The 21,853-nt window shown below is 46.6% G+C and overlaps 2 protein-coding genes across 4 annotated transcripts in view; both read right to left on the reverse strand.

Annotated features, from left to right (window-relative positions):
* Positions 1–21,853, reverse strand: part of AP-1sigma (AP-1 complex subunit sigma-2) — a 524,179-nt gene that overhangs the window by 229,470 nt on the left and 272,856 nt on the right. The window lies entirely within an intron of this gene.
* nmdyn-D7 (nucleoside diphosphate kinase homolog 7) lies at positions 395–21,822 on the reverse strand. Its single transcript, XM_077656654.1, has 12 exons — positions 21,813–21,822; positions 19,212–19,318; positions 18,674–18,840; positions 16,521–16,670; positions 13,562–13,680; positions 11,680–11,732; positions 9,957–10,059; positions 7,529–7,593; positions 5,283–5,351; positions 4,720–4,830; positions 2,633–2,740; positions 395–462 (listed from the first exon to the last, which is right to left on the reverse strand). Exons 1-12 carry the CDS (start codon positions 21,820–21,822, stop codon positions 430–432), a joined length of 1,095 nt encoding a protein of 364 aa, XP_077512780.1. The 3' UTR covers positions 395–429.

The raw sequence follows: 21,853 nt of genomic DNA on the forward strand, positions 1-21,853 counted from the left end.
AATAAAACGATGGAGGCGGCCATTTATCCAAACTGCACGGTATATATTATCGCCACTCCGCCAGCAGTGTTCTATCCTAGCGGCAAAGGACAAACTATACAGATGGGCGCTGGAGAAGTGCTTTCTGCACAGGTTTTCACTTTAGTAGTTCTTGGTTCCAAGGAACGCCTTGTAGTCATGAAAACTTCCGCTTGCTTATTGCACTGTTCTGTACTCTTCTGTACTGTAACTCTTCACCGCTGCAGTGCTAATTTTTAAATTCACTTTGTTTGCTGATGGTAAAAGAACGAAGCCGCTGGCATACGTCTCCGAGATGCGATGGCCACCGAAAATTATGCAATAGCACTCTAATCACTGCACAAGCATACGTTATTCGATACGCGTCTCCGCGTATCCACCGAGAAATATTTATTGCGTTCGTACACGACTTCAGGTCTTGCCGGCGTGGAAGAAGAATTCAACCTGGAATAAAAAAAAAACATACGTGACATGGTGACAGCGTCATATGAGACTGTATATTGCAGTCTAAAAAATGCAGCGATGGCGTAGAGGTAGAACATCCGCTTCGCGTGCAAGAGGACCGGGGCTCAAATCCTGGTGCCGCGCAACTCTCCACCGGGTTTAAAAAAAATCCGCGTGTCGATGGAATTGCATAACCAGGCCTGGAGTGCGGCCTGATCTCGGTGACCAGCACCGACAACGCACTCTCTCACCAGAGCAGGATTTGGCCACCCTGGTGTAGTACTTGGCCACAACCTTCTATGATCAAACCAATTAACCTTCTATGATATTGCAGTCTAAAAATCCAGAGGCCCAGCTATACCCACCAGCTGCAGACGATCATGTTAACAATTGTTCATAAAACCGAACAAATCTCTTCAAATATTTTATACGTGTCGAAAAAGACAGCAAAGAGGTTGGCGTCAATAATACGAGCGTGGCCCTCACCGTGGCCTTTTGCCATTCCCTAAAAAATAAGCGACTTTCATAAACAAATAAATGAACAAATCAATCAATCAATCAATCAAAAATATTTTGTATAATTTCATTCGTGCTTAAGAAAACTGAAGGTGTTTTGTGCGATTCTTTCGCGTCTTGTTCCTGTAATCAGTAAAGCGTATGTTATTGTTACTGTAATCAGTAAAGGGCCTGTTATCAGCTACAAAATTCTTTAGGAGATTCCGTCTGTCCTCTTCTGCAGCCTTCCAAATCAGAAACAACCAACGCACCAGACGAAAGCATAGCATGGCGATGGCACGAAACACGGCGCTTGATTAGCAACTGAATTTTCGTTGCCTTGAAATATGCTTCAGTAGATTTCTCAGCTCACCGGCTCACGGTCATAGGCATAAGAAGCCAAAACAAATTTTCTGCAAGACCTTCACGGCACGCGCTCTCCTATCGATTTCTAAATTTCACGGTTTGAAGCCAGGGTTCTTAAAGCTATTTTATTCCAGTTTCACCGTAAAATGGTCTGTTTGTGTTTTACAGGTTCCAAACGCCGCATATATTCCTGCAGTGTCAAGCGAAACTCGTTTTCATACTTTCTGTGAGCCAAACATAAGCAATAATTAAGCCGTGAAGAACGTGCTTCGAATCTCCACACCATTTACAAAAATCTTGTTCTGTAGGGCTCCTCCGTGGGCTACTATGCAGATTATCTCCAACACCTGGTAACCCACAATGTTGTTTCACCTATGAATCGTTTTCAGGATCGCAAATGGTGCTAGGTATACGTGGCAACTCAGCGAAAATACTATTATAAAAGAATGTTGATACCGGATGCTGTATACAGGGTGATTCTTTTTTTTTTACTGTTTGGAGATTTTTATTGTAAAAACTCTGTGAGATATGTCGTAGTGTAGGTGTATTTTACAGAAAGACGGACATTATGTACGTGATAGAGATGATTAATTAGACAATTAATAACTTAAAATAAGTATTTTAATTTTTTATTTTAGGAGGCAAGATTATATTGCAAAATTGAAGGATGCCAACATGGACGATGAAAAAGTGCTTAGATTTTCTTTGCCAGCAGTGTGGTTCGCAATATCGACCGTCAAAATTATGCATTTCAAAACTTGTTGAGTAGGCTTTTCCATGTTGCATATATATTTATAAAATGGGGTCGCTTAGCGTAGTACCGTCGCCGAAACTACATTAACTGCTTCTGCGTCATAAAATTCACAAACGGAGTCTGTATTTCCTGCAATACAAATCTGAGCGGCAACAATTTAAAAATGTGCAACGCGGGAAAGCCAACCCAACGAGCTGTCAAATGCGTGTTTTTGACGCTCGACGTTTGAAACCACATTGCAGATGAATAGAATTAAAAAATTGGGCTCATCATTGATCTCGACAGCGTTCGATTTCACAATATAACTTTGGCCCCTGAAAATCTAAACTAAAAAAATTATCACTTAATTTCAGTTCATTATTAGTCTAATTATTCAACTCTATCGCGTGCATTAATGTCCGCCCACCGCTGTAGAATCCATCTTCACGGACCCCACCGACGCATCTCTCATAGTTTTAAAATAAAAATCTGTAATGGTTAAAAATTAGCTCTTCATATGTATATATATAATATTCCTTCAAGAAACCGCTATAAACTGCACTGCGTACTGCGTACCTCGATGCGGCAGTCCTCTGGCACGTCGGTGCAGTGCACGCCATTCCGATGCAAATCTCTTCCCACCAGAGCGCGTAGTGAGTTAGGGTACAGCCTCCTCGCCACGACCTGGATGAGAGAGAGGGAAAGCAAAGCACTTCCTGTTCTCTTCCATTCCTTGCTAATCGCGTTCACAAGCGTATACACGCTTAATGGGACCCCGGACCCTTTATTCCAACCTTTTCTCGTTTTCCTTTCACTCTTGTCGCCATCCTTTGTGGCTTAAGTACGCGTTGAAGTCGAGTTTTCCGGGTTATAAAAGATTAGATCCCTCCCCTAGTCCGGGTGGATTTATATGAGTGTGCGTGCGTGCTGTGTGTGAGGAGAACGGGTTTACGAGAGCGCCTTCTAGAAAGAGGATAAAAAAAAGTCTTAGGGTTTTAACGTAGTTGAACCGAGCAGATGTGCGAAATGATGTTTTTAGCCTGGTTGGCTCATGGTTATGATTTGCTGGGTCGTCGGCACGTCTGGCGACGATATTAGTTCGATAGTTGTATTACTCGATGAACACACAAAACCATATGAAGAGCACATAATCAGGCGACTACAAACTAATACTCTGCCCAATCCTTACCTAATGAGTAAATGGTACCCAGAAACCTACAATTCGTCCTGCCCCTTCTGTGGAGCAGTTGGCACACTCTTTCACGCGGTTTGGGAATGTCAAGAAAACCCAGACTTGGACAGCAATCCCGATCCGACTCATGAGCGCTGGGAGGCAACCCTTCATAGCCACAGCCCACTCGACCAGAAATTGCTGGTTGAGAGGGGCCGGATTATGATGACGACCAATGGGTTCTCGTACTGAACCCACCCAGTTTTTGTGCTCTGAATAAATGTTTTTCCTCCTCCTCCTCCTCGATGAAGACGACGACGTGCAATGCACAGCGCTGCAGTGTGTTCAAGTTTAACATGAGGCGTGCATGGTCGGTTCCGGCGATAGCATGGTGCTCTCGTGCAGTGGCCACCGAGGCTGATCTGTTCGCCCCACCGCGGGTTCGAATCCCAGACGCGACAACATTGACTTTATATACTTATATATGGTTTGGCCAAGGTCACCCTGAAGGTCAAGCTTCACAAAAACTCGGTGAGGCGGTTAGACTTCGCGAAATAGCGCTTTCGCACTAAAACAGGGGGAACGCAGGCTTGACTAGTCACGGCAGGAACCGCTTAATGTATGTGTCTGCAATACGTTGACAGCACTTAAAACGACAAGACTGGGATGCGAGCACACAATGGTTCCATTGGCAGAAGAGGTGGACGCCCTCAATACTAGTTTTTTTTTTTCAGTCGGCTAGTTTTCCACATGGGCAAAAAGACCATTAGTGCAATGAAACAGTACTCTCAGAGATGGAAAAATTAATGGCCACGGCCAACTAATAGCGTCGTCAGCTAGTGTGCGGAAAATTCGCAATGGAAGGCTTATTTGAAAAAAAAAAAGACAGCAATTAGACCGCGCACAAAGTTTAAACTAAGGGCGAGGGATTACTCGATCCGGAAGCACTTCTCGGTAATTAGACAGCATTTTTTCTGCTTTTTTTTATATATCCCTCTATTTCGTATTCTTCCATGCATTTGTAGCCACCAACTTTCATTCTTCAAACTTATGAGAAAAAGAAAACAGCCATGAAGTGTTTTGGAAAAAAAAAGAAAGAAATCTGTTTGCTAAGATGCAACCCTGCTGAATGGTCATTATGTGCTCAACAAAGGAAGCTAGGTTTAGTTATGGTGCTAATGAAACGTACAACAAACGCTAATGATAGGACACAGCATGTAGTGCCCGTGGCTGATGTTCAAAGAAATAAATGATTGATATAGAAGATTTAAAAGTGGAGCTGCAGATTTCTTCAGAATTTCCCCTCCATTTCATTGTTACTGTTGGTGGGATATATATTTCGCAAACCGCGCTTTGCCGCAGTGTGTACTGCGGCAGCCTTTGTATGCACATTCATCGCCAAGGCAAACATTGAGACAACGTTGCCTAAGCAATCTATAGCACGAAACATCAGTAATCCGGGAAAAAAAAAAAAACATGCTGGCGTCCTCACGGGATCTGCCGGGCCGACAAGTTCCTTGAAGTCGAGGGCTGTGTTTGCAGCATTCGAACCTCTGACCTCTATGGCAAGGCACGGGCCACTGCACAGCTGTTGCACCATGTTCTGCGGTGTCATGTTCAGTATGGGAGAGAAAGTGAGAATGAATAAATAAGGTGCGAGGTAATAGTGCACATACAGCAGCCGTGCTTTCTTTTTTTTTTTTCGCGGCACGAATTGCTAGCATTCATGCTTGAAAAACAATCGCATTGCAGCCTAGAGAGAAGCCTGGGCAGTTAGGCCACTTATAGTAGAAATTTAAGTGAGGTGGAACTCAGTGTAAGATGACTGCTTTGACATAGCACAGCTAAGGAGTAACCAGGCTCAGCTGCAAACGAAGGCACGCAGACAGGTGCATTCAAGTAATTCACTGAATGATTAACAAGGGAGTACTAACGTACAACACCGAGATTCGTGAAACATGGGTGAATAATCTGCGCTTTGATATGCACGGTTCACACAGGCATTGAAGCCATATAAAGGCACATCCTGCACGACAAATAAACTGATCAACTTACCGTGTAGTTGGGCACGACACCTTTGTACACGAGAAGGAACTCCTCCGCTTTTGCGCAGTCGAGATGGAACTGAATTGAAAGGTCAAGGAACGAGAGAAGATGCAGAGAGCTAATGCGCTTGCCATGATACTGGTGAACTGACAGCGAAAGTAAACACAAAAGTACATCGCACAGGACATGCAAGTGTGGCGCGCGATACAGGCAGGCGCCTTTCGCCCCAGTTCCAGGGATACATTATCCGACTTGGTGTCAATACGTAACGCTTCGTCTGCCCGAAAATTTGACGTCATCACGTCCTTTCATGTTGCTGACAAACGCGCTTGCACATTTCTTCCTTCCACGACCCACCGCGGATTCCTTCAAGTGAGCGATCAGAAAGACGTTACAGACCACCGCCGGTTATAGTGACAAGTGTTACGATCCGTTCTCTCGTGAGAGCAAACTATCGGGGTTAGCGAATCCGGGCATTTACCGAGGGCCAGACCAGTGGACTTCACAGCGCTGCCGTCGTCATCGTGGCTGTACGCGCTTTGTTCAGTTTCTTTACAACCACAACCTGGCTGAGTTTTCATTTCTCATCCCTGGTTATGCGAACTGCCGGAGAAGGGAAGGCTTCTCGTAATTGTCTCCAATTACCCGTGCACTGTGCCAGGTGTTGCAGGCTACCTGAGCTAATTTCTCTACCTCATATCTCCAGCTAACTCTCTCTAGCCTCTGGTTAGTTTTTCCTTCCCTTTAAACCAACAGTGCTGCTCTAAGAAGTCATTGGTTATGTGCTCTCCAAATTGTATTTCCGGCCAAAACCTATTTCTTCCTTTTTACATCCGCTAAGACGTAACTAATGTGAGTTAGATCTGTATTCAACTCCACTCTCTTTTTGTGTCTTAATGCTACGCCATATATTTTCCTTTCGTTTAGCTCACTGCGCTGTTCTCGGTTTAAATTTAATTATTTTGTTCAGCCTCCACATATCTTTCATCCTCGCAAGTATAGGTACATACAGGTACGACTGTTATGCACTTTTCGCACGCTAGATATCCGTTAGTTGCTCTTCTCATATTAAGCGCGCTTGCCAAGTGCGCTCCAACCTAATCTTATTTCCTTAATACTTTCTGCCAGTGATCTCGATCTGCGATAATTACTCGGCCTTGACAGACGTACTTGCAATCTCTAACAATAAAAAAATCAACCGCCATCAACTCCTTAAACGAAATCGGAACCCGTGAGTACTGAATCATGTGTCCTCCTGACGTTCATTATCAATGCCAAATACATTACACACCGAATGACGGTGCTGTTGTTGAAGGTCAAGCTATAGGTGGAGAGCTGGGCGAATTGGCAGCTCTCATCACTTTGCCATTTTATGTCTAGTGACACGTCCTTTATTGCTGTTTATTTTAAAATGAAATTCATTTCACTAGGCATACAGGGCAGTGCTTAAATTAGGCAGTCCCTCCCCGACAATACTTAACAAGGGCGAAGAGCCTATAGCGCTCATAGTAACGTGACTTTGCGCAGACGGGATGAAACGAGACGCTACCGCTACGTCGTGCTTTGGCTAACAGCATGCGCTCTGTTAGAAACCTTTAGCTTGGTGAACGCGCAAGAACGTTATACACAAATGCTGCTGCGCCACAATGCGTATGAGAGCCACTGTGGTAGTGACCAAATGTGCATTTATGTGCTATCAAAAGCTGTTAGTAAATGAGAAGCAACTTGCGTGTCATGTATGCAGCGACCGGGTTATCTGTGGCCAATATGAAATGAATTGATACTCGGGTGACGCGCTTTTGAGCACCTGTGTCCCAGAACGCAATTAGTGCTGTGGCAGTAGAGAGAGAGAGAGAGAAAATGATGGACGGAAAGGCAAGGAGGTTATCTAGGCGATGTGTAGCATGCTACCCTACATGTGGGAAGGGGGACGAAGGGAGAGATAGAAAGGGGAGAGAGGAAGGTAGCCGACTTTTTGACGAGTCTGTAGTGCGTCTAACAGGGTACACGGGGCACGCTTTGAAAGTCTACAGCCTAAACTGTAAACAGTGGCAGTAAAGTGTTTTACAACTGGACAGCTGCAATAATTTGCGGCAGTAAAGTATATGTATTCAATCCGACAAAGCAAGGTGTAGGAATCTGGGAAAAACCAAAAGCGGCAACGTGTATATCTTTGTTATTTGCATTCGAGCAATGCCTGTGCAAATCCACCACATTGACCGGCATCACACGGTGCACCTTTGTGAGGCGCTTACCATTTGGAGTGCTGTGATGTCGAAGCCCGAGTTAAGTATCTTGCGTAGCACTCTGCTGACATTCCCTGGAAAAAAAAAGGAAAACAATTGCAGTTCCAACTAACGGAGTATTACGTCAAGTCCAGCACAGTAGTCAAGAAATAAGTGCGCAATGATTTGTTCCGCGTTACTTCTAAGTAATTCTACAGCGGCATAAGTTTGTTCCCACCGATATTCCATGGTGTTATGCTTCGCAGTACACGGCCGCTGGATCTCATCTGAAGGCCTGGGCCACTCGGCCAGACAGAGTGCCAGTTATAACAGATGAAAATTCCCGTTTTAACTTAGAAAGAAAAAAAAAACTGGTGGGCGGTCAAACAATGTAATGCCACAAACCTGCATTATCAGTGTTGGTTTCACCCTGCGCATTTTCATTTAGCGCTTTTGCAATGATCGCCGCACATGGCGGAATTGAATTTGATTTCGCCGTCCCAAGCTAGAACACAAAGATATCATGACAGAGGCAACATTGTTCATGTGTTGTGTTGAACTAAGTGCACTGATTTGTTCCACGTTACTTTTTAAGTGATTCTACAACAGCATGTTAGTAGGTTGTTCCCACCGATATTCCATGGTGTTATGTTTCGCAATACACGGCCTCTGACTACAGCTACTACTACTACGACGCCGACGGCTTTTCGCCCGAACGAGTTGTATATGTTGTCGCGTAAAATGAAAAATGAAGAAAGAAAGAGGACACGGGAAAGACTTTCGCATTCGCGCTCTTAAGCAGACTGAAGTGCAATCCTGTAATTTTTTTAGCTCCGGCGCTGTATGGGTGATGGGTAGAGGTTCGCTGGTTGGAGATGCATTATTTGGTGCTGCGCGCAATAGAGGGTGCTTCTTTCGGCGGATGCTGCCGGAAGGTCGAGGGTTCGTGTATACACACTGACGACTTCTTCGCCGCAGAGACTATGATGATGATGGCGACGTATTTTAATGACGCAAGGGCATCTGTGGCCAAAGAGCACCATGACACAAGGTGGATTTATCTATAGTTCCAACTTTTATACTCATAAGCAGAAATCGGCATAGTAATGCCCCTTTCAACCCTACGTGGTTTCGTTCACGTTTTCACAAGGCTCGTTTGTGGTACAGTCTTTTCTTTTGCGAATTCTTTCCTATATCGTGGGAAGAATGCTGGCGGTGTCTTATGAGAGAGCAATGAAAAGTTTCGCTGTGAAAGCCGCCAACCACGCGACAGAAGAGCCACTTTTCAAGTCACGCCGCTGCGCACCTGCGTATGCACGTCATGCGCTGCTGCATGCTCCTTTTGATGGAACTGGACGCTAGCACAATGCGGACAAGAAGGGCGGGAAATTCAACTCACTCGCGCCGTTTCTTGTCTACCGGCGCTCAAGGTCCTGCTTCATCGAGGGAAACAGAACACAGCGCTCTCCTCTCGTAACTCCTCATCTGCCTTTGCGTGTTGGGCATGACGAAACGATCATAATACTTCAAAATATGCAGAAGAAAAGGGAACGGGTGGCTACTTTACTTCTGAACAAGCAGACAGCAGCAAGGGTTTCCTATGCACTTCAGCAGTAACACAGCGTTTTTGTTGTAGTTCTTTTTTTTTACAGTGAAATAGATAATACGGAGCCATCCTCGGCAGATTCACAGCCACAGTATAGACAGTCTACATCCGGTGACGTAACCGGTCAGGTAACCAGCGCCGTGCACGTGGCCGTGCGTCCATTGCGATCGTTGTGGTGCCTGAGGTTGCCACACCATCTGTAGGTCTTGGACTCCCCTGTACGCCATAGGCGTTAGCAAAACACAGCAAGTAGCACGCCGACAGTTTTCGCTGAACTTAGCGCGTTCCGCGGCAGCGCGATAACATTTCACTTTCTTTTTTCTCTATGTCTGGTCACAGAGAACTGTATATCTGCACATTTCTTCGGTTTGTGATTGTATTATTATGCGGTTTCACCGTACCAAAGCGACTAATTAGGCTAAGAAAGAAATAATAGTGCTAAGCAGCGCCATTTGGGCAAGACACAAACGAAGGAAGAAAAAGGCATCACAAGCGTGTCATCTATATCCTTGTTTTGTGTTTCGTCCAGTCTGCGCCATAGTGAATTTTCCCCAACCAGCGCAAACTTCTGCTCTGCTATGAGGGACGTTGTAGCGGAGGGCTCCGGATTAATTTAGAACACCTGGTGATCTTTAACGAACGTCGACATCGCATAGCACACGAGAGGCTTTTGTGAAACATTCATCCTCCATCGATACAGCCGTCGCAGCCGGGATCGATCCGGCGACCTTGGCTATACTTCAGTTTAACACCGACGTTCTTGGCGTCGAGCACGCGAGTGAATAGGCAGTGCCGTCATTTCGTTCAGAGACCCATTCACGCTTTTTGTTGAATAGTAAGAAAAGGACAAACCATCTTTGAAGACGTGCGGCTTGACCACGCAGCACGCGGTGTTCTCGAAAACTGCAGTGTTGCACCGCCGCTCGAACTTCCCGCCAAAGAGCACAGCAGATTCCTGAAGAAAACAGATCAGCAGACAACGGCAGCGTGTGAATTTTACAAAGTTCACACGTGCAATAAAAACGATTGAAAACTCGCATGTGGGAGCCACCCTGAACATATTAGAGGCCGAATAATGCAACCATAAAATGAACACGTAAGGGCCTGAGCCATTCCAAAGACTCGATCGATAAAATTCTTTCATAATAAATAAATTCATTGTATCATTCAATTAGTGCTACGAGAGTGCTATGCCCGATTCGTAGCTTGAAAGCGTGAAATGCCGCAACCTTAGCATACGAAAGACGCTGACTCGTGTTTTTAATCGCGGTTCTACGTTTAGATTCATTTGCGATTCACGTATACAAGGACTTGGCGGCAATCAAATAAAAACAAGCGCATACTACGCACTCTTGTGGTACAGTTTCAGCATCCACCAGGCGGGAATGAGATTTTCTTTGGCGTTTCTAGATGCCCTCAGATGAGTATATAGGTGCGGACAGAAGTAAACAGAGCATGAAATCGTTTTCTAACACCAATTACGCGTTACCTAATGGAGGTTGGGATGTATGGCCTGTGCAGGCTGCTAGTGATATATGCTACTCATGGGCACGCATTAGAGAGAGTTAAGCGAGTTGGTAACAACAATCGGTTATGAAAAATGAAAAACAGCGGATATATATATAAAAAAAACACGAGGACCAAAATGTATGAAAACAGACTAGCGTTCATAGTGCGCCTTTGGATATTCTGGCCCTGGCGTTTTCTTTTTCACGCTGTTTTTCATAATGGAAACACAGTGTTGCCAGATTTCCGCCGGGGCATGAGTGATCGCACTCAACAGAATAGCGTGGTCCATTTACTTATGTCCGCACCTGTGCATGAAAAGATGGTTCATTTACTTGCTGTTTCGTTATTTTTATTATAACTGCGCGGTATACATGGCGTGTCTACTCTTTAAGTCGTTTTCCTTAAACTTTGCCTTGCAGAATCACGTGCGATACTGCAGCAAAAGGCAGAAAAGAAAGAAAAGAGAAGGAATAACAATGTTAATAATACAACAGACAAAAAAAATGCACCGTGCTTGCTGTGCAGTTTGCTACTACTGTGCTTGAAGCACTCCGGCACGGATCGGCCCGGTATTGCACTGCCTCCGGGATCGGCTCGTGTTATATTAGCGCGGCGCGTCTTTTCTTTCACTCTTTGCACTCCTATACTTCAACTCTTCAACTTTCAGCACGTGGCAGCGAGCGTGGCTCAGCTAGAGCCAGTGGGCAGGCCCGTGCACTTTCCTTTTATTTCTTCCTATCAGCAACAGCCAGCGAGCGAGCGAGCTTTCGAAGCACGTACCCGGGTCAGTGCGCGCGCGGTCGGAGTGCAGCCTTTTGTTTTGTTCTCGTGAGCTCGCGAGCAATAGCGTGCTCTATCTAGACACCTATATTAACAGAAGTGTCAAGCGGAAGCGGTTGCTGCATCGCCTAGTAGGACCACGCGCTCACTAGGTCACAGGCGCAATAATTATCCTGGCAAATTTTTGGTGCAGGTGGGGCATGAACAAAAAGGAAACGCCGCTGACATTTGCTCCGTCTTGTTTTTTTTCTTTCAGTAGTTTTCAAAATGAGAACGAAGTACTGACCTCTTCAGCTGAACACTTGTCCTTCGACATCCAACAGAAGCTTTGCAGTGCGCCTGTTGCGTTCACAAGGGACGGGAACAGAATGCATCGTACAGTAAAAAATTCGTACAGTAATCGTACAGTAATGCACCGCAAAAATTTCCCCGCACTTGAGCGTGAAATTAGTTTTGAAAAAACGAGGCGACAGGAGTGTTCCTCAGCTTTGCGGTGACCAGATAGGTGAATTCGACCACAATGGTTTGATATATGTTAAGATGTTTAAACCAGCCTAAATATAGTGTCGGGGTTATTTTTAAAGAATCATCGTCTGTCACAAAGAAAACCAAATCTGGAGAACGTCGCCAGCCAAGGCCGCGATGACCTTTGCAGGAGATGCACAAGTTATCCTCCGTCTCTTTTCCAAATAAGCAAAACTTCAATGATACATTCACGGTTCATACTGTCGCCAGGTTCATGTGCTCAAAATCGCGGGCAATAAAAACCTCTCACAGAGTTACACTATTTTTCTCCCGGTTAATGCGTTCCCGAATGACACCACTTCCCGGCTACCACGCCCAAGATTCCGACAAATTCGTCGTATAATAGGTTCAGTGACCAAGCGCACGAGTGGGCCGATCGACATGGATAGATGCAACGCAGCAACAGTCTTCCGTCATGGTGGCTTCTCTGCAGCGCATAAATGCACAGGGACGATGCGTAAAAAAATAATCTGCTTCATAATATAACCTACGAGCTGTTCTAATGGAGTGCGACATGAAGGGGAGATAGGCAGCTGCTTCTTCGCAGCGCCTAAGATCTGGGGGGCAGCGAAGCATTCGAGAACTAAAACCATGCGATTACATATGAGCCTGCCGGGTCTGGGGAACTCTGTAGGAAGAGCAACAACGCTGCTACGGTCAGCCGCTGCGATGGCTTTTCCGCGGGACACTATTGCACAAAGGAGAAGCATCCAAAAATAACGCGGAAGAGATCACCGTTACTTTCGCCATTGCCATCGGCTGATCGGATGCGTTGTGCAGTTTCATCAGCGCTAAGGAAAACGGAAATGCATACTGAAATAGTTAAGTGCTAGAAAAATGGCTGTTCAGACCTTGCGTCGAGAAATTCAGATCGACATTTTTTGTGAAATGAAGGTGTCACACGTCATTCAGCAGGTGTCACATGTCATAAAAAAAAAAAGGTGGTTTGGATCAAACGGTTTCCTGGCTAAAAAGTTTTCCTGTTGCGTTTTTTAACAAACCACATCGAAGAAGTTTCGCTGCATTCTCTTTAGCTCCCACTAGCAACGTCCGATGCGCCTTTGTCGTTTTTCACACCCAGCGAAAATACTGTTTCGTTGCCCTTCGATAACAAGTGAATAATGTGAACACGTCTGTGACCTGTGTGCGCTCCAAAACTCTTGAGTAAGAGCTCTACGAAGAGAGCGCATACGCGATGCCCTAGCGTCATCCCGGATACATTCTGAGCCTTGCGGAGTTTTCTGCGGCAAAATGCCATCATATAACGCGTGCGGGCCTATCACGTAGAAAAAATTCTGTGAACCCAGGTCACCATATCCTCTAGTCGGCGGCTAACACATACGTCCAGCTTTTTCTCTCTTTACCAAGGTGCCTATTATGTTGTCCAAGATAACCACCGTAATTCCTCTCACCCAACCCAACTACCCGTCTCAGGCTAGAGCTTTTTTTCCTGCCCCGATCACCTCAGTTTTCCACAGACGTGGCATGATTACCGCCCTAAAGACCTCTTTTGTTCTCCTGCAGGCGGTACTTGAGCTTGCCGATGAGACTGCCTTATAGTATGTCCTCTCGCGAAAACTGCCAAAATTCGCGTTTTACATAGCACGCATCACCGGGGTGTGCATATTGCACAGGGACTGCACCTTCCTCGCCCGCGTCTCCTTCTTCCCTCGCCACCGGCTGACTTCTCAGCCGCGAGAGCACCCTCTCTCCCAGAAGCTGGATGCACACCACCGGACCATCCAACAGACTCAAGTCGGCTCTGCGTGAGAAAGGAAGAAAAAAAGACATACACCGCTTTTGACAACCTGTACCAGATGCTCTGTAATGTGACGTATTTAGGATACCGGAGACATATACCAGTTTACTGGTCTCCGGCTGCGCACGCCCAAAGATCCCGCCTGGCCCCACCTAGGGTGCCTTGATGTAGCCCCCCACCCCCCTTGTCACTGCGCGTGCGCAGGCGTCGTCCGGTGAACCGCTGCACATCTGCGCTAATACGTCTCCGGTATAGCTAAAAACTTCTATTGTCGCTGCAAACACGGCGGGAGGCACTGCAGCTGGTCGCTCTGTTCCGTGCTGCCGGTAAAGCTAAAGTCGCGTTGTAATAGCGAACGAATGACAATTTTAGAGCGTACTAGCAGCAAAAGACGTCAGCCACGGGCAGTGAATACTAACAGCGGTGGTGTAACACTTCCTCAGCAAGCTCACTAAATCGTCGCTCGAGATAGCCTTCTTTTCACTTAGTTTAATTTACTGGTTCCTTCTGTGAACTCAGTTTAGAGAACACCTTGTTTCCGTCTTAACACATCACGGAAAGGACCGATGTTCGCGAATAGCGGGTGCGAAGTTTAGAAATTTAATGACAAGCTGGTTGTATGGCGAGTCGACTAATCAGATATAGTATCAAAAGGTGGAAAACAAAAAAAAGCTGCCCTCACAGAATATAGCGACTGTCGTGCCTATTTTCTCTCTATTCTAGTCTTTTAGGCGGGTACAAGTTAACGTCTAACTAAGCTGTTTCAAGGGATTATACAGTTATGTGCCTTCGCGCTGTAGGCAATATCCACGCCCCACAGTGTATGCATGCCTTGTCGTGTAAGGTCACCAGCTATCTATCTTCCATAACACCCTTTCTTCTTGGAAACGTCACAGTCGTACAGCGAGGCTGAACACCGGCAACGATGAAAATGAGTAAAACCAGTCAAAAGACGGAACACAGCGAAGAGAGGAGGCACACACACGACGACTGGACTAGCAACTGTGCTTTATAGAAGAAAACAGACTCCCAGGAAAAGTGGCAAAGTTTGCGCAGCTCAGTTAACAACAATCTACATCTAAAGATAAGCTGTGATCTAACGCCGTTGCGAAAGGAAGCTAAGTTCGTTCTGCATAAGGTAGATAGAAGGACTGCTGATACAATCATCTCTTTGAATACTAATGAGGAACGCTTCGAGGAATCCGCGCTCAAATTTTCCCTTTCCTCTGCCGACAATACTAACATTGGAAAAAAGCGGGTGGCAACCGCATTCCCGGCAATGTCGAGGCAAGTTAGCGCCGTCAGTAGGGGACAGAGAGTTGTGGTGTTCTCTTAGTCTGTCATTAATACATCGGCCTGTTTGCCCAATGCACACTTTTTCGCCGATCAACGGAATTTTGTAAACCACACCTGTGGCACAGTTGACGTAGCGGTTTTCATGCTGCGTCGAACAAACCGGCCGATAAGTCCCGCCACGTGCAACACGTGAGCACAGGCGTGAAAGCTTGCAGGGAGCTGAAAACACAACATTGACGCCCTGCTTTCCGGCGACCTTTTTGATGGTGTGGGCGACTTTATGCACATAAGGCACGACTTCAAAATTTCTCCTTTCCACTGTCTTTGGGTCAACCCTTTTGACGTCTCGAAGCTTCATCTTTTGCAATAGCGTTTCGGCCACTGCCCTCAGAAGTTCGTTTGGAAAACCGGCCGCCTCCAAACGTTTGTACTAGATATCGAAGCTGGTCTTCATGCTGCGGTGGCAACTCTTTTGCAGTGCATTACAGAAGCAGTTAGTAGCAATCCCCCTCTTGACAATCTTGGAATGAGCTGACGAGTACGGTAATAAGGACTTCTTAGTTCTAGGCATGAAGCACCAGCAAACATGGCCATCGTCATGAAATGTTAATTGAAGTTCTAAAAATCTAATCGAGTGGTTAGCGGGTAGTTCATATGTAAAACTGAGGGCACTCGAGCAAGCTTTAAAAGCTGTCAAAATCTAGTTTACAACCACATGCAATGAGTCACTGGGTGAAAGATTCAAAAGAATCAGGAAATCATCAACATATCTAAAAATTCTGCACACATGTTTGTCAAAAAGAACGCCTTGCAACGTGTTGTCAAACTTTGCTAAAAATATATGGCACAATACTGGTGCTACGCTTGCCCCAATACAGATTCCTTTTTTCTGCACGTACATGCTATCCTTAAAATCAACAACTGTGGAAGAAAGATAAATCGTTAACAGCTCAAGGAACGTATCCACAGAAACGCCACAAGCATTTTGAAAGGCGACTTGACCCTGCTGTTCAATCAGCTCACGCAGAGCAACAAATAGATCACCATGGGGGATGCTGTAAAACAAGTCCTCAATGTCAATGGAAAACGCACTGTTGGCTCCAGGGATGCCTTTGTCCAGAACTTCAATCACTGCAGCCGCGCTCGCAACACAGTAAGGGTCCTGAACAGTGATGGACTGTAGAAGTCTCTGCAAATACTGGCCCACTAACTTCTGCCCCGTGCCTGCCTCTGTCACAATTAATGATTCTCAAAGGGCAGTCAGCCTTGTGCGTTTTTGCAGAGAAAAACACGCGGAGGCGATTCCCTTTGCAATTCTTCACCCTTTGAGACAGGCTGTCCAGGTTGACTGGTTTTACTCCTGAATATGTGCCAACTGACCCAGATTTCAACACTACTGCAACGATGAAAACTTTCACGGGACATACATATCACGGGGAGTACTCAGCATACGTGCCGGCGTACGGTCAACTTATGCACTGCGACCACCGACATTTCCAACGTGACTTGTTCCATCGAGAGCAAATTGCGTGACATCCAGGACTTACGGCTCTTGCGAGTCCGCGCTGAGCAGCTTGACGTCCTGGGGCGTCAGCCGGTGCATGAGGGCCTTGCACACCGTGGCGTCTGCTGCCTCGATGGCCGCCCACACGTCTCCCAGGCGCCGCACGCCAGCCGGTTTCACCACGAGCACAGCTCTGCGTTCGTACTCGCCAATAAACGGGCGGGTCGGAGACACGACTGTAATACCTCACTCAAAAAGCGCGCAAGCGCATAGGCACTACGTAACTTGCCGTACTCTCAGTAAACGTTAAGTCGAAAGTCAGCTCTCGCAATGCTGCAACTCGGCAAGACGGCAGGCGGATCTCGGCGCCGATTTGTCGATCGCTCGACGTTTCTTGAGATTCCTCATGAAGGCCTCCATTAACAGGAAACAGCAGCAGCAAAACCACATGACTGAATTTTAAATCATGAATATTCATGAATCATGAATTTGAAATCATCAATATGAAAGTGAAAAAGCAAAATACCGGCACCCGGCAACCGGAACCGGTTGCACAGCGAAATATCCTCACCGTTCGAAGCTCTACAGCGTTTTACGACGACACAGTGCTAAATTTTGTTAAAACCCGACGACAACCTCTTTAGTGACTTTTCGGTGCGCATCGATATAAAAAAATAACAACCATGTGCAGCTATTGTCAAAAATTTAGAGGCCAATTTGCTTCTGGGCCTCGTTATGAGTCCTCACAGTTCCAGATACCTTGAAGGTAAGAGAAACTCCGGCCCTTCTCTCTCCGGAGGTCAGGACTTGCGCGGGTGCTACAAGGGCCCCACTAGACGGCTTAGAAGCAAACCCTCCTGGGTTCTAAACATTTGGCAATCTCTGTACCTCCCTTGTTTTGAGCCCACATCGTATAACCAGGATTAGTCACTTTGCTTTTCCGTCTCAGGCAATGCAAATGAGGAGACCAAGCGCGCCTAGGCACTTGCGAGATCTATAGACGGCTTCTGTCTGAGACAGGACAGCAATATCTACAGGTTGGCCATCGCGTTCTAGCTAGCACATGTAGAGCCCAAGAGGGTTTGCAAGCCTTATAGTGGGGCCCTTGTAGTATCCGCAAGGGCCGCAACTTTCTGAGGGGTGAAGCGGACGAGAGTTGCTATTGCCTTCAATAGATTTGGAACACCGGCAACGCATAGTGAGCATGTCCCAGATGCAAACTGCTTGGGCTCAACACTTTTGACAAAAGCTGCACACGCATTGTCTTTTCTTTATAGCAGCGTTCAATGATCTAAATCGACCTTTGTCAGCTTTCAAAGCAAGGTTATCCTGCTCAATATTAGCGTTATAAATACTGCCATTCACCTTGTGCTGCAAAAATCATATTGCCTCAGTGATTAACGCCGAACTCTTACCGAGTGCAAAGTAATCTCGTTCGGCGGAGGACAAGTGACTGCGCCATTCCGCAGTAGCGCTAATAAATTTACTGTAATGCTAATCATTCAAGCTTGCGGTTAACCGCGAAAGACGCCATGCAGGTTGTCTATTGTTGCAAACTCTGCACGATCAGCTGGCCCCGGGCTAAGGAGCTGTGCAGCTGAGCACAAGGCTTGCCTGCGGTGGTCCTTGGAATTCATTCAGGGCAGCAGATACTAAAATAAAATAAAATGCTTGTGATTAGATCTCACAAGATCCGTGCTAAAAGTTTTACTATACTAAACCGCTTTTTGAATAGGGAGTAAGAGAAACTTTAAAAGGAAGAAACGTCGGCTGGAACGGCAGGGCTCTGACCTGCTAACTCCCTTTAATTCCCGTTACTCACACGATTGAACGTCATGTACCCGGAATTCGTGCCACACAAGCACGTAAGAAGGGCTCATTAATGGCCCGCGCCGACCACTTCGGCATTCGTGACAGCACGACGTGTCATGTGCCGGCCAGTCACGCGGTGAATTTCTAACGCGTGGCCATCTTTGAAAACACTGCACTTGAAAGACTCGCATCTCCCGACGCCTCCTCTTCAGTGGCAAGGTGTGCTACGACGCACCGCTGTGCGATGAAGTGCGGGCAGCCTGCAGGCTGAAACGCTGTACAGTTTTTGTGTGACAGAGTTGTGCAAGCATGACAGCTATGTTTCGCACAGTTAGGCATTTAGCCAGGCAACGATGCATGCTCGCTTTTACGCACAGTACTCACCGTTCGTGCTTGGGGCCGAGGAAAGCGGCGGTCTGGGTGTCCGCGTAGCCCACGATGCGGAGGTGCCGGGACAGGATGGCCACCACGTTGCCCGCGTACAGGTCGCGCAGCGTACAGCTCTCGCACTCGGTGCGACGCAGGAACACCCGGCGCGTCTTCACATCGATCTGAGGAGCATACAGTTACGGGGCTCATTTGTTGTTGTTTATTCTACGCCCTCTGCAGCCACAACGATTATCAGAGGAACATACTGGTGGCGTGTACAAACGGATAAATGGTGGAGCAACCGACAAGTAATCTGGAAAGCACAAATTTGAGTTTAAAACTTTCTTTCCTGAGTACCAGCACCCGAAGACGAATAGACCTGGGCTGTTCGTGAACGCTGTGCAGTCGCCAGGTGTGCACATCTGCACTGTATAAAGGCCTCGTTACTTCTGACGTCATTAAGCCACTAGGACAAGGGCCAATAACCTGACGTGCTCTTGCTACTGGTCGCGATGTAGACTGTTCAGAGAACGATGTAAGGTGGATAACTCACCATTTCCACTGTTGAATCCCTGGTGAAGAAGTTGAGGATGAAGTTCCTGATAGTGTAGGTGCTCGCGTCATTCCATTCGGCGTGGAATGAGTACTTTTTACCTGACACTGCGCGGGGGAAAACAAAGGCAGCATGTGTACACCTTATCATGCCGGAAATATCACTAGGTTACATTTATGTTGCCAGCCGCCGCGGTGGCAGAGTGGTTACGGCGCTCGGCTGCTGGCCCAAAAGACGCGGGCTCGATCCCGGCCGCGGCGGTCGAATTTCGACGGAGGCGAAATTCTAGAGGCCCGTCTACAGTGCGATATGACAGTGCACGTTAAAGAACCCCAGGCGGTCGAAATCTCCGGAGCCCTACACTACGGCGTCTCTCATAGCCTGAGTCGATTTGGGACGTTAAACCCCCATACACCAAACCATAAACCAAACATTTATGTCGCTTTATCCGCCAGGTATGCGTTATCGCGCACCTTAAAACGGAGTAAAGTTTATCTTTAACGCAAAGGGAGCATAAAAAAAAGACATGGACAAATACACAGGAGTGTATGGGACGGGAGCCATCTTTCAACTTTGTTTCAGGAGAAGTCACCACATGGCACACATGGCCCGAGCTACCCACGGTCAGCTGGTGAGGAGGCACAATATAAACGCAAGGGACAATCAAGATCTGTAACACGTGGGAATAGGAGCAGATATAGGTACGTTCCAGCAATGCATAACCGCAAAACGAAAGAAAAGCCAAATAAAAAGTTATGTGTGACCAATGGTATGTCACAAAATGCTCTGGAATGATGATGAATTTAAAAGATCGTATAAAGTTCACAAACAGCAGGGAAAACGGAGATGAACGTTAGAACCAGGAAGCGTGAGAAGCTCGCAATAAATGCAGTTTTTAAGCCTCACGCATTAAACATAAGAAAAAGAGCTTCCTGTTGAAAAGAGACTAAATTAAATAACCAATGAATAAAAAAACAGCCTGGATCTAAAAATGAAATAACAATAACGTAGCCTGTGAAGCAGACTTCATACACTCTCGTTTCATGAAGGCGTCTGCTCTACGATGTCTCACGAAGCCTGTGGTGCCGCCAAGACTACTACAGTGCGAAAAAAATCAAAGCTCGTGCGCTCTACTTGACTTAAAGGTGCACTAAAGAGGAATCTGAACTCGTTTTTTTACCGCGGGAACTCGATCTACACGTTCCGGGCATTCCTAGAAACACCGAAGTATTGTCCCGTGCGGCCGATTGTCCTAATTAAATCGGATTAAACACCCCGGCTCCCGCCCTTTTTTTTTTTTTTGAACTCAACGCATAAGGTAGGAGGAATCAACTAATGCGTCAGCCAGTCCCGTGGCGGCTTTGCGCTCTGCCATCGGCGGAGTGACACGTAGATCAAAGAGTCCACATGTATTTTTATTTCCGTGGGCCTAATTTGCGGCTATATTGTCTGTAACTGAAACTGTTTATTCACAGAAACCTAAAAAAAAACTAAGTAAAAGCGAAAGTGAAGCCGCCACTGGACTGGCGAAAGGCACTTCACGCGTTGGTTGACTCCGCCTACCTTCCGCGTTGAGTTCAAAAAAAGGCGGGAGCCGGGACGTTAGATCCAATTTAATTGTGGCAATCAGCCGCACAAGATAATAATTCGCAATTTTAATAATGATCGGAACATGTAGATCGAGTTCGCGCGGTAAAAGACGAGTTCAGATTCCTCTCTAGAGCAGCTTTAAAGAACATCATAGTTGCTTAGCGGCGCCGGCATGCGTGGATCAATTGTCAGACGATGCTTGTCGACGTATGTTTAAAATTTTTATCCGCACGGAACGGCGAAATTTGCGAAATACAGATGCCCTGGGGTGCTCACTGGCTGCTTACAGGAGGCAGTGCGCAATTAATAGTAAACATATTGGAGATAAATTTATCGCACTGCACAGAAGACAACGGTGAAATTTTCAAGCCGCGCGCCACATCGACACCGAGGTGCAGGGCGACCGCTGCCGACAACGGTGGGACGTGACGTCGCCTTAGTAACGACAGTTGGAAACAGTCTGCTGCTCGGTTTATAGCAGACGCCTCTCCTCGCATTGTAACACCGACTCCAGACCAAAAAAAAGAAACAATTTTTTCCCTCACGAAACACAGAGTGCAGCCATAGGTTTGTAATCTTCTAATACCTACAAGAAACGCAGCATACACTTATAAGGTGAGCATCCCGTTGCCGCACGAGGATTGCGCACTTCCCAGATTATTTGAGCACCCACCGGCTACCTTTATGCTGTGCTGTACTCTACATAACAGCGTGGAGAGCGGAGTTAGGCACATGCATTTTTATTTTAACTTTTTTCGCGCACATAATGGCCTATGCAAGAAGAAAGCAAGCAGATAGAATCAAGTGCTTGAGGACCTACTTTCAGCTGTGGCGAATTCCAGAGCAGTGGAAATAATCCCCGCCGGCGATCGGCATAAAAATAAGCTGCGTCCCCTCGGATGTTGACAGGGTTGCCAGACAGCAGCTTCATATCTTGCCGCTGCCGCCAAACACGGCTGCGAAGAGAACAAAGCTCGGCGTGTGCGTTCATACGCGCGTCTGCAAGCGCACTTGTGTCCATCTGCCTGTCTGTCTGTCCATCTGTGTGAACG

This window comes from Amblyomma americanum, chromosome 3, assembly GCF_052857255.1.
Source record: "Amblyomma americanum isolate KBUSLIRL-KWMA chromosome 3, ASM5285725v1, whole genome shotgun sequence".
Classification (NCBI taxonomy): Eukaryota; Metazoa; Arthropoda; class Arachnida; order Ixodida; family Ixodidae; genus Amblyomma; species Amblyomma americanum.